The 12,645-nt window shown below is 49.7% G+C and overlaps 1 protein-coding gene across 3 annotated transcripts in view; it reads left to right on the top strand.

Annotated features, from left to right (window-relative positions):
* The window catches only part of DIP2C (disco interacting protein 2 homolog C), a 384,520-nt gene that overhangs the window by 185,686 nt on the left and 186,189 nt on the right, over positions 1–12,645 (top strand). For all 3 annotated transcript variants that reach the window (XM_039241634.1, XM_039241633.1, XM_039241635.1), the window contains exon 2: positions 11,671–11,742. In XM_039241634.1, the coding sequence (XP_039097565.1) occupies positions 11,671–11,742 (72 nt within the window). The remainder of the gene's footprint in view (positions 1–11,670; positions 11,743–12,645) is intronic.

Here is a 12,645-nt window from a genome sequence, read left to right as displayed (position 1 = left end):
GGTAACATTAAACCTCCAACTTTTGTTGTTGTTGCTGCTGCTGTTCTGGTTCCTTTGACTTTTCATGTATCTTGTAGAATTAGCTTGTGTATATCTAAAAAAAATTCTAGGAATTTGGTGTGATCATGTTAAATGTACCGATTAAGGTGGAGAAAACTGGCATCTTTATGTTCATGGACATGGTATGTCTCTTTGTTTGGATCTTTTCGGATTTCTTTCTTCACCTTTTCGTACTTGTCAGCATACAGATTCTATAAAATTCCACAGATCCTATACATATTTGCATGTTTTGTTAGATTTATACCTGAGTATTCTCATTTTTATAGCTACTGTAAATGATACATAAAGGTAAAATATTTTTAAAAATTTAGTCTAAATACTCATTATTTGTATATATTATTATGATTTGATTTTGCACATTGTGATCTTGCTAAGGTCAATTAGTAGGTCTAGGAGTTAATTTTGTGGATTCCTTGGGATTTACTGTCTACGCTGTTGGTTTAACTGATTTTTTTCTGTTTTCAATTTCTTTGGTTTCTATCCTTTATTATTTCTTTCCTTTTACTTGCTTTGTTCCCACCCCCCACCCCCCCACCCCACTTTCTTAAGGTAGAAGGTTGGATTACTGATTTCAAACCTTTCCTTTCAGATATAAACTTTTGATGCTGTAAGTGTGCTACTAATCACTATTTTGGCTATATTCCAGAAATTTTGGTTTCATTTTTGTTCAGTAGGAAATATCTTTTACTCTCATTTGAGAGTTCAGGGTAGTTTTGTGTAGTTCATCCAAATCTCCTTTTGGCTAGCGATCATGATTAGGATTTCCCAGCATTCCCACCTAACGTTCTCACGGTCGGTCCCTTGACCGCCCACTAACAGCAGTGGAGCTTGTCAGGGAGGTGGCTGACGCATGGAATGTTGATGATGTAAAAGTTACTGTCGTGTGGGAAGAATTTGAACTTAAGTGCCATGTCGCCAGGGGTTTTCTGTTTTGTGTCTGCTGTCGCCTCACACCGGGACCAGTGCTCGGCACGCAGCAGGCGCGTGTGGCTTGTTGTTCTCTGTTCGAAGGCGATGTGCTTCTTACGCATCGATCAAGTGTTATTTCACTTTTGTACTTTGCCGCCCTGGTCTCTGGGCTTAGGTCAACTGCTTGGCTCTGGAAGCTATTTTGCAACGTGACCATGTTTTCAGGCCAGTTTTATATGTTGATTTAGGCTTTAGTTACTTACTATTTTTTCTTATTTTATACAAAGGATTTTTTCCCCCTATTTTGTCATTCTGTGTGCTCATCTTTCCTCTATTGGGATGTATGGTGCCAATGTCTGTTAATTTGTAAAGATTAAAAAGTTAATGTTAAAACATAATAATGTACTCAAATATCCAGCAGAGGTTTGTGGATTCCAACAGTAAAGCAGAGACCTCAATCAGTGCATCACTGGGTACAGGATTGTATACATTATACTTTCTTATTGGCCTTTTGAATAAAATGTATTATTGCCACTTGATCCAAGTTGCGCAGAATGTTTAAAGAGCATAGTGTTTCCATGAGTAAAAAAGTTTATATTTGCATGGTTTTTATTATTAAAGTAGGTAGTGGTTCGTCAGAATTTATCATGCACACATTAGGTTCTGGGGCTTGCGGATGTTTTATTCCCAACAGCTCAGGATATTTTGGCCTTGTTTGCAGGTGGATTTGTGCACAGAAAGCTTCAGTGTGTTTGCTGGAGGAACTCTTGCAGGTCATTGGTCTCACACACAGTATAAATTTTTTTTTTTTAATATTTTTATTTATTTCTAGGAGAGAGAGAGAGACAGCGTGAGCAGGGAAGGGTCAGAGAGAGAGGGAGTCACAGACTGAAACAGGCTCCAGGCTCCGAGCTGACAGTCAGCACAGGGCCCGACGCGGGGCTTGAACCCACAAACAGCGAGATCATGACCTAAGCGAAAGTCGGACGCTTAACCGACTAAGCCACCCAGGCACCCCCACAGTATAAAATTTTTTTAATGATTGTATAAAATTACCCAAAGAGCTAGCTTATCACACGTCTCTTGGCGTACCTGCCCTCTTCCTTTCTCCTCCTTGCCTCCCAAATCCTTCAAATTAATAGCAAGACTTTATAGGACTGAGCCATTATTTTAGAAAGCAGGGTGTAAAAAAAGCATACTTAAAATTTGAAGATAAAATTATTTAAAAATCTTGACCCTAATAAGAGGGAGATCATACTTACCCATTCTTCATGTCCCATTACTAGGCCAGATGGGGCAATTTAAGAATGTCATTAGAGTCCTCGACTTAGTCACTACTTTATTTCCACCTTTAAAAAGTTTCAAAAATGAAAATATGACTTACTTAATGTTTGATTCAGCAAACATTTAGTGATGGGACCACGTCTCTTTCATGTACTATCCTCTACCGACTGCTTGGCACATAGTGGGTATTAATACGTATTTGCTGGATGAATGAATGAGTGAATGGCCATAAAATTCAGGACCCTGTGATGGCATTAGGAAATTCCGAGCTTAGGTCCACGTCCAGGTGAAAGCTGCAGTGTACTTTGTATCTGTTTTAGGTGGGATTCCCTCCTGAGATGTAACTATGCTCCCTGTAGATTCGGCATTTCCTGAAGGTCAGAGCGACTCCTTGGTGCTGTGTTTTATTCAGTCTGAAAGAAGGGGCGGGTGACGTGACTCCTTATTTCTAGGGAGGAACGGGGCTTGCATCACCATGTCTGACATGCGGTGCTCACCAGCATCTCCCTGAAGCACCCCTGGGGCCTGCAGGTGGGGCAGGCAGGTGTGCTGCAGGGGGTGAGTGTGAACTCACTTTGGGCCCTGACCTCTGACCCGTGGGCAGGTGGCTGTGGGGGGCAGTGAGCCCGTGTGTGGAGATGCAGCAGAGGGCATAACCCAGCCCAAATGTCTTATAAAACTTTGGAGGTGGCCTGCGCTTGCTGGCAGGCCCCAGTCACATTCCCTGAATCTGAAGCTGCTCTCCGTGGCCTCAAGTGCCCCTCAAGCCCACCTGAGCTGAGAGCTGGCCACTCTCCAGCCGTGGCAGTCCAGTCCCCGGGCCAGTCCTTAGGTCATTTTAAGCTTTAGGGGCTAATGTATTGATTTCTTTGTGATGACATTGACGATTAGAGAATGACAACTGGCCATTGCAGGTGTCCTTGGGACAAAGTTCTCAGTAAATCCCAGCGACTCAGAAAGCAACACAGCCACACAACTGTGCCCAATTAATTTTTGATCATGGAGCAAAAGCAATTCATTGGGGGAAAGATAAGTTTCTCCAAAATCACGTTGGGACAATTGGACGTCCATTAGCAAAAGAAAAAAAAATCTAGACTTAAATCCCACACTTACACAAAAATCTATTTAAGGATCCTAGCTATGAGTGTAAAATGTGAACCTACAAAACACAGAAATAGCAAAAAACATAGAAAATCTTCAAGATTTAGGTTTAGGCAAACAGGTTGTAGACCTGTATCTAAAAGCACAGTCCCTTCAAAACTTTTTTTAAAAAGGAAATACTGATGAATTGGACTTCACAGAAGTTAAAACCCGCTCTGTGAAAGAGTGTGGTCAGACCAGGTACAGATGGGGATAGTATGTGCAACCCACAAGCTCAGCAACAGGTTGGTATCCACAATATGTAAAGAACTCCCAGAATTCAACAATATCACTAGAAATCCAGTGAGAAAATAGGCTAAAAACATGTACAGAGACTTCACCAGAGAGGATGTGCACATGGAAGAAAACCCCATGAAAACAGACTTCGTGTCATTGGGTGTTAGAGAAAAGCAAAGTAAAAGCATTTCGAGATGCTGCTGCGTTCCCATCAGACTGGCCCAGGTCAAATAGCAGTGGCCCCAGACACTGGCAGGGACGCAGTGGCTGTCTTGGGGGACCCTGCTTGGAACCTGTCCCCGAGTCGCCCTGGGTCTCCCGGGCGGGGCGCAGCCGGCCAGCTTGCTCGTGTGCACCTGTCGGTGAGCTGCTGAGTCGGGGCGGAGAGGCAGCCACGTGGCTTGGCCCTGGCACAGGCACGGCTGAGCACACGGCTGTAGTGCAGCGGCCCGCAGGGGCTGCGTGAGTGATTCCGGGGCACCTGAGGCCCAGCTCGAGGTCGGTGGGGGTGTTTGTGAAACAGGGAGGCGGTGCTTTCGTGTTCATGGAAAACTAGGACAGCGTGTGCTTCAGACCCTTGTCCGCTGGCGTTCCCGGAACTGATCTGTACGAATAACGGTTCTCAGCTCTGTTTCGGGGACGCAGTTTTCTGGGTCTTGGGGTTTCTGCCCTGGAATAAACTTTTGTGTCTACGAATGCGCCTGTTTTCCTCCCATTCTCTCAGCGACGAAGCCTTTGATAACCTGCAGTTTTCTCGTTTTCCTGCGGTGCCGTGTAGCCCCTCCCCACCGGGCACGAGGGATGGGGTTCACCACCGCCGCCCGCGCTTGGCCCTCACGCCCGCCTCTGCCTGCGGCTCTGGGCTTGCCTCGGGCCACCCCGCGGGACTGTGGGGTGTGGCACCTGGCGGTCCGGGGTGGTGCCGTTAGCCGGGCCCGCGGGCAGGCGTGTTAGCCACATCAGGCCACCCCGTCACTGGACGATGAGCGGGAGGGTGGTTTCGGGAGCTCTGAAGTGTGAATGTCTTTATTTGTAAGGCGCCCAGTGAGATCCCGACTCCTGAGACAGCCCGTTCCCCTTCTTTTCCCTTCTGTGCTTCGTCCCCTCTCAATCCGAAGTACAGATGCTGTTACTGCCGTTGGGCAGGAGGCTCGCTCGTGAGGTCTCTGCGGGGGGGGGGAGGGCAGCCAAGACCCTGCCCGCATCTGCCTCTGAATTTCTAGCTGGGAGTCATGAACGATGGTGTCCATCACCAGACCTTACCCCTTTCCGCTCTCCCATGGAGGAAGAGTCACAGCATCTAGGAAAACCCACTTAATCTGTGCGACTCGGGATCCGCAAGAGGGAGTAGTCCCTTCTGCAAACTGGGAGCAGCTGCGTTTCAGACTTTTGTGGTGTTTGCAGGAGTGTGAGACTGTTTCCTCCTCCTCTGAGGGAAGGATGTCGGAATCTCAGAAAATACCAAGAAAGAACACTGGTTTTACCGTATTTGTAGCAAGTGATCACAGCAGTTTAAATGTCCTGGACCGAGGAGGAGGGGAGGCCTTGCAGCCAGCAAGCAAAGCAGCGTCACACTTGAAAACCCCCCTCCCCTGCACAGCACACCTTCCAGCACCCTGAGGATCTGACAGCTTCCGCTGGGTTCTTGAAGAGCGCCGGTGGCAGGTCCGGCTGGGGTGCGGGTGCAGGGCCCCCTCGATGCCTGCAGCTTGGTTGCAAGTCTGCTGTGGGGCTAGGCAGACGCCTCCCGCGTGGTTTGGAATAGAACTGGCTTCCAGTGGGTTATTTTCCTTAATCCTTCATACAGTTGGAGTTCCTGACAAATCAAAACAACAGCTCCAGGGGACACACAATAATATTTAAAAACAAAGTAAAATCCTTTTAAAAACTTTTTTTTTTAATGTTTTTATTCATTTCTGAGAGAGAGAGACAGTGCGAACAGGGGAGGGTCAGAGAGAGAGTAAGACACAGAATCTGAAACAGGCTCCGGGCTCTGAGCTGTTAGCACAGAGCCCGACGCAGGGCTCAAACCCATGAACCGTGAGATCATGACCTGAGCCGAAGTTGGACGCTTAACCGACTGAGCCACCCAGGACCCCCACAAAAAGTAAAATCTTAAGTGATAACATCTGAGACCTTACTTGCTAAGGTGAGGATTTTATCACAGTGGCACGTCTGTGATATTTGTCTTTCTGGTCATAGCATTAACTGAATTTTGCATTCATACAAAAGGGACTATCTTTATCCTAATTACCTTACTCAAAACATCCTATGGAATTCGAATTCCTGAATTTTATACTAGAAGTGTGGCTTCCACCTTAGAAAAAGTGAAGGGCCATAAAAGTAGCTGTGCATCTAGATGGCATCCGAGGATGGCGGTGTGGCTGTGGAGTGTGTGTGCTGGTGGGACCCTCTGTGAGGATGCGCAGGCCCTGCCTGCGGGGGGGTGGGGGGGTGAGCAGCCTTCCATGTGCTGCGGGTACCGTGGTCCTGGGCCGTGTTGCCCTTTAGTGAGGACAGGCACTGGCTGGAGGTCCCGGGCTGCACGCGGCTGTCCAGATGACGTGGGGCTGCTGGCCTGGGTGGCGGGGTCAGGGAGAGAGGAGACGCAGGTGGACATGAAGGGGTGTGATTTTGAGTTTCTTCATTTTTTCTGCTTCTGTTATCGACCTGTCTTTGGCCTCGTCTCCCGGGAGGGTCCTTTCCAGCTGCCTGCCACCTGTTGGCTGCCTGCTAGTGAGCTGAGCGGGCACTCGGAGGTCGTCCAGGATGGGAGCGCTGCTGGGCACCCTGGTGTCCCTCACACCGTGTCACAGATCATGGAAAGCATTGTGGGGTTGAAAGTACGTGCTCCCACCTGCCGGTGCTCACCGAGACCTTTCCTGTCCCATGTACTTGACCTTTTCCACTGCGGTAGAAGGTAGTAGGTGTTGTTACCAGTATTTTATCAGTGAGAATGGTGAGGCCCAGGGAAGTGAGCTGACCTTGCAGGGCCCCCAGCTGTGATCAGGGGTCCCGGGTCTGCATGCTTCCACCACCCCGGACAGGCGGGGCAAGCACGGTCGTCACAGTCTCTTTCTGCAAAAAGAAAGGCTCAGCTCAGAGTGGCTAAGCCGCCTCCAGCAGCCGGGCCAGAGGGAGAGTGCCTTCCAGAGTGCTCCCGATACCTTATAAAGCCATGGGCTTAGGAGAGGGACGTTAAGAAGGTTCCTGACAGCTGTAAAATTCCAAACATGGGAATGACTGCTTTCTTACATAAAGCATTTTGTTCCAGCGAAAGCCCTAACCCCAGGAATGGAAACCGTCCCCTTAGGCTGGTCTGTTGACTCTGATCCCAGCCTGGAGGTAGCTCTGTGGCCCACATTTCACTCCTCGGGAGCATCGTCACGGGGAGATGTGGTGGTGGGCCAGGCTCCCCCTCCCGGGCCGGACACCACAGGGCCGGTGGCTCTGCACAGACCCGCCTGGGGTCCGAGTGTCCAGTGTGAGGCTGGGCTGGACAGACAGGGTGGGGGGGGGGGAGCTCCAGTGTCTCCTTCATTCCTGCATTTGCTTGACCCCTTTTCAAGGACTTGGGGTTCACCTGAAGCTCTGGGCTGCGATGGTTAGTCAGGGTGCTTCCCCTGGGGAAGGGGAGAAGGGTCTCTGCTCAGTGGGGCTCTGCTGTGTATCAGTGGTTTTGCCTTACTTGGCTTTTCATTTTAGGTTCAGAACTTGTCTGCAAATCTTTTTTTTTTTTTTTTTTTTGTAACAAGGCACGTAACTTCAATTTCTTTTGAAACTTTAAGTTTTATTGAGCTTCTTAGAGGATAAGTATGGATATTTTGGTAGAGTGGAAAGTATTTCAAAAGATTACTTGTGTTTTCTTCTCACGGAGGTTGGTTGATTTCTGCACTTTCATGTTGTGTGTTCTTAGTCCTGAGAGGCAAAAGGTGTTATGTGGACGGGTGTCTTGAACTTGGGAGTATGGAAATACACTGTTTGGATTTTACGTGGCAAATACTTGAGCAAGGGTTGGTGTGGCCAGGAAGAGTGGCTCCTGCCCAGGGTGGCCCTTCTACCTCGGATTCACGATTTTACCCCGGAGACTGCATGCTCAGCACAGATGCAGGGTGAGGAGGAGAGAGGGGCGCCCACGGATCCTTCAGCCTGAACTGATAGGAGAAGGAGAAGCATGTTTCCATGGTGATATGATATCATGGGATGGACTGTAGATCAGCTTCGGGCAGAGACCGGGGAGGCGTCCTGGGAGGACGGGGTGGTGTGTAAAGCCAGCCAGCCCCCATCCATCCTGTGTAGCCCTTCATCCTTTTTCCTTCTGTCTGTTGCTCCATCCATCCATCTTTCTTTCATCTGTCAATCATCTCTCTCTTCCTTCTATTTCCAACTTACCTGTCCTTGTTACCGTATCAGTGCAGAAAACCTCGCTGGGGGCCTCAGGATGAGGGGCAGAATGGAAGAGCCCCCAGAGAGAGAGTCTGCTTGTGTAAATTCACAGTGAGAGGTTGTTACAGATAATCTGGGAGACTGCGGTCTACCTGATGCTAAAGTCGTTGCAGACTTAAAAGTAACTGGACTTATTCCATGAAAATGTGGCAAGAACATTTTTAGCCCTGTTGCATGGGGCGCCTGAATGCCCCTGGTCCCTTGGCACAGACACTGGATCCTTTTGGGGAACACACACTGAAGCTGTTGTCTCAGACGATTTAATAATGGAGGCATTGAGGATCCCTCTCTGCCTCTTCCCCAAAGGATCCCTAAACAGTTAAATAATCACCCTCTGTTTGCCCCGATGATGAGCGCGGACTTCGTCCAGATGCTTATTGAAAGTCACTGTGACATTCGTGTCGAGTGGTGGCTTGTGTGGCTAAACCCACCGACACGCAGTGCTCGTTTGTGAAACCGTGGGTCTGGGGCTCAGCTCTGTAGGACGCTGGCCCCGAAGGCATTGCCCGTGTTCTGAGGGAGTCACTTGCATATGTGACCAAAGCAAGCTGGCAGCAGCAGTCCAGGGCCTTGTGAGGAAGGCACCGCCATGACCCCTGCAGAGATCTCTGCGGCCGGAGCCCAGGGCTGGGATGGCCCTGTGGGGGCGTGTTCTGGGCAGGTGGCCAGAACGTGATCACGTCCGTGTTGGCTGCAGTGCATGGTTTCAGGTGCGGCTTCAATGGGAAGTTGCTTGGGATTTGGTCAGAATTTGTTTTCTTAGATCAGGGGACCTCGGCCAGAAACATGAGTGCTATTTGTGTCTGTTTCTTCCCTCTAAAATCAGCTGTTGTAAGGAAGAAGGCTGTGTGGGGCATGTAGGACGGGGCTGGGAAGCTTGTCCGTCGGGGCAAATCCCTCTGACTGTGGGCCGTGCGGTCTGGGCTGTTCGCAGCCGTGTGCCAGGGCAGCACACGGGTTTGTGGTTTGTACCTGTAGTTTGCCGACCCTGACTTAGATGAAGTTATTTGATAAAACGTGTCTCTCTTTCCACACTTGTAGGTTTGGGGAGCTGTTAGCACCCCGGGGTCTCTGAGAGTGGTATCCGGAAATCCCCAGAGCGCCGGTTGCTTAGCACGATTTCGTGGTGGGGCTACACCGAGTCACCTGCTCGGAGCGTTGCTCCTCCCACCAGCAGCCCTCTCCGCGCCGGGCCCGGAACCCGGGGAGTGTGCTCTGAGAACACCACTGGCATCTGACTTCGTGAAGAGTGTGTTTTCTCTTGGAAAGGGCTTGTTTTCCTTGAGGCTTAAGGTCTTCATAAAGGGAGCTTCCTGAAGTAACAGTTGAAACGGAGGTTCCTTGTGGTCGGTCTCCGCCGACAGTTAGGTGAGGACCTGCTCCCCCGCACGTCAATGTTCATCTGAGAACTTTTTGAAACTTGAGCTGAGTTTTGGGTGCAGAGCACACCGTGGGAGGTGCTGGCCTACCCGGCTGGGACTCGGGCGCACGACTCTGCGGAGCAGCCTGGGGGCCTGGCCAGCACAGGTAAACAGTCGGTGTCCACCTCGTGCTCGGGAGGCTGTGTGTGCGCTGGCCCCAGCCCTCACCCACCTGTGCGCTCCTCTTCCTGGCCCTCATTTCATCCCCCCCCCCGCCTTGCAGGGGGCACAGGGGCCCTGAGTCTGCGCAGGGCTGCCAGGGGCCACGGCGGGTGCAGGGGCTGTAAATTGCAAGGGCACTGGCTTCCTCGGTAGCGCTCTTCTCAGAGAAGGTGCGGGGCAGCAGCGCCGGGGCTGGGAGGAGGCTCGCGGGTCCTGCCGCCGTGTCCTCGGTCATCAGAGCGGGAGGCTCCTCCTTGTCCGCGAGCAGGACCGGCAGCTTCAGCGGAGCCCTGGGGCTTGGCTGCTTTTCTGACGCTGCCCTCAGGTCGAAGTGAAGACCCTGGGAGGCCTGGTCCCCGTGGGCCGCCCCCACCCCCCGGCTGGCGTGGGCCTGCCTGGACCACAGGGCTTCCGGGCATTGGTGATGCTCCTTCTGCAGACTGGTTTTGTCCTGTTTTCCCAGAGCCAGATGTCTTCTTGTGTTTAATGTTTTTATTTATTTTGAGAGCGCGAGTGCACGCAAGCAGGGGACGGGCAGAGAGAGGGAGAGAATCCCAAGCAGGCTCCGCACTGTCAGGAGAAAGCTCGACTGGGTGCTCCAGCTCCCAAACTGCGAGATCGTGACCTGAGTCGAAATCAAGTGTCAGATGCTTAACTGACTGAGCCACCTTGGTGCCCCTTGTCTTTAATGTTAAGAGGGCTGATAGTCCCGGGCACAAGTCAGAAGGCGTGGACCATGACCACCGCTTCTCAGCCAGTACCCGAATTCGGTAACTTACTCTGTTTTCATGATAAATCACAAACGTGCTCCCGAGTGTGTATATGCACACGGGAGGTTTTGCTTGTTGAGATCTTAGGCAACCTTTTAAAATGGGGGATTTGATGGAGCATCTGCAAAAGCAACTGAGCAGACTTGGTGCTTAGCTGTGTTACGGTGCAGCCGTCACACACATACACCTAAGGGCCGCGCACCATCTGTGTATCGATAGTGGCCGCTGACACGCCGTCAGCGTCAGAAGTGCCCATCAGTTGATGGTGGGATATGTTTTCCATAGACTTATGTTTGAAAACTAGGTGTGCATTTCCCCACAGAGTGAGCTGTGTTTGTTAGGTCGGTCGTTGTCAGTCATCACGCACGCAGGGGGCCTGTGGTTCACTCAGATCCCGTGAGCGTGTGTCACTAGAGAAAGCAAATTCACCAATTTGTGTATGACTCATAAGTTTTCATTTGCTGTATTTTTATTAAAACTTGAGTTTTTAAGTTCTTCTGGGAATGGTGGGTTGATCAGGATATTAGGAAAAAATAATCACAAAATATTCAGGAGCAGACCCGGCGTTTGTGTATATTAGTGATTCTCCTTTGTCCCAGGTACTCTGCACTTGGGGAAGGGTCAGCATGGTGACCCCCCTGCTCTTCTGTGTGTGAACCTCTGGCTTTAAAACTTCAGGTTTTGCTTTAAGGATAAGCACCTTGCTCACATACTTTTGATTTTTGTAGGTCCCACATTTTCTTGCTTTATTTTATTTCATGTTTCATCTGGTCTGAGTCACTTATTTTCATAAACACCCTAGCAGTGTAGTGTCTGTGGGGCCAACGAGCAGGTTGGTCAGTGGAGGAAGATCCTAATCAGCAGTGGTTTCGGTGGATATTTATCCTGTGTGGAAACTCGCACAGTTTCTTGTTGGCTAAAGCTATCGGGAGTCATGCAGGCCGGGGGCCTTTATGCTGGGCCCATGTGCATAAAGTCACAAGACTAATTCTGGGTCCATCAAAGCCAGAACCCTGTGAGGAGCGGCTGGGACAAATGTGAGCCTAGTGAGAGTTTTGTGTCTTAGAGGACTGTTGGAGCGCCGGGAGGGCCAAGGCGAATGACGTAGGTGCTTCCTCTTTGAATTATAATTGCAAGGCAAACAGAAAACACAAAGGATGTAACTTGCGGCGTCTTAAAGTCTGATGAGTGACCCACTCGTCGTTGAGACCAAGCTGAATGCCTCTTTCCTTCTCTTACAGGCGACATCACCCAAAAAGGATATGAAAAGAAGAGGTCAAAACTAATTGGAGCCTACCTGCCCCAGCCTCCGAGTATGTACCTTTCATGCATACGTAAAGCATCTAATTTTAAGAGTTAAGTGTGACGTGAAAGAGAATCTGCTGAGTGCAGACCCTTCCTCAGGCCCAGCCTGCACCAAAGTCACACTTCTGATGTGCTGGCCCTGTTGAACTCTTCTGTGTGACTGCACATGTTTTGTGGATACAGAGGGACACACTTGACTTTTCTATAAATGTGTGTAATAAATTTAATAGGTATTTCATCTGTAGAAGGCAAGAATACGTTGATTACTCTAAAATACTTATTATAAACTAAAAATATGAACATTTGCGATGTAAACGTGACTTTTGGTTTTAGTGAGTTAAAAATTATTGCTGTTGATTATAGTTTAAACTAACCCAAGGTTTTTGTCGGTGTCACAAGGGGGTGGATCTAGAGTCTAGAAACCGAGTAACACCCTGGTTGGAATTATGAGATGGTAAAGGTTGGTTGTGTTCGGAAATGTGATTGTAAAATGCCGTGGCTTCTTCCCCTGAAGTACAAAGTGTGTTTCACGTGGGTGTTTCCCATGTGGAGGTTTGTAGAATCTCTGTGCACTTGAGTTGCACTCTGCACATTTAAGGGAAAGGAAAATGCTACCAGGTTGGAGTTGCAACACATTTGTTCTGGTGGAGGCGTGGTTTGGTCAGAGGCGACCTTGAAAATCAGCTAGGCTACAGGTGTGGTTTCAATCTGACCCAAGTCCTCAAGAATAAAGGATAGCAGCCTTAATCATGAAGGTGCTTCCTGAACTCCCTAGTGTTCACTGTTGAAACATCATGTGTGAAGCCCAGTGGAGAGGTTCAGATCTGCAGGTGCACACGGCGCACAGACCCCACTCTGTCCCTCTGCTCTCCAGGCTGTGACACGTCCAGCTGGTGTTCCGTTAGCTTGGC

Source organism: Hyaena hyaena, unplaced genomic scaffold (assembly GCF_003009895.1).
Source record: "Hyaena hyaena isolate Hyena2069 unplaced genomic scaffold, ASM300989v1 scaffold_197, whole genome shotgun sequence".
NCBI classification, from domain to species: domain Eukaryota; kingdom Metazoa; phylum Chordata; class Mammalia; order Carnivora; family Hyaenidae; genus Hyaena; species Hyaena hyaena.
The sequence above is the reverse complement of the archived record's forward strand: the minus strand, read 5'-3'. Positions and strand labels throughout refer to the sequence as shown.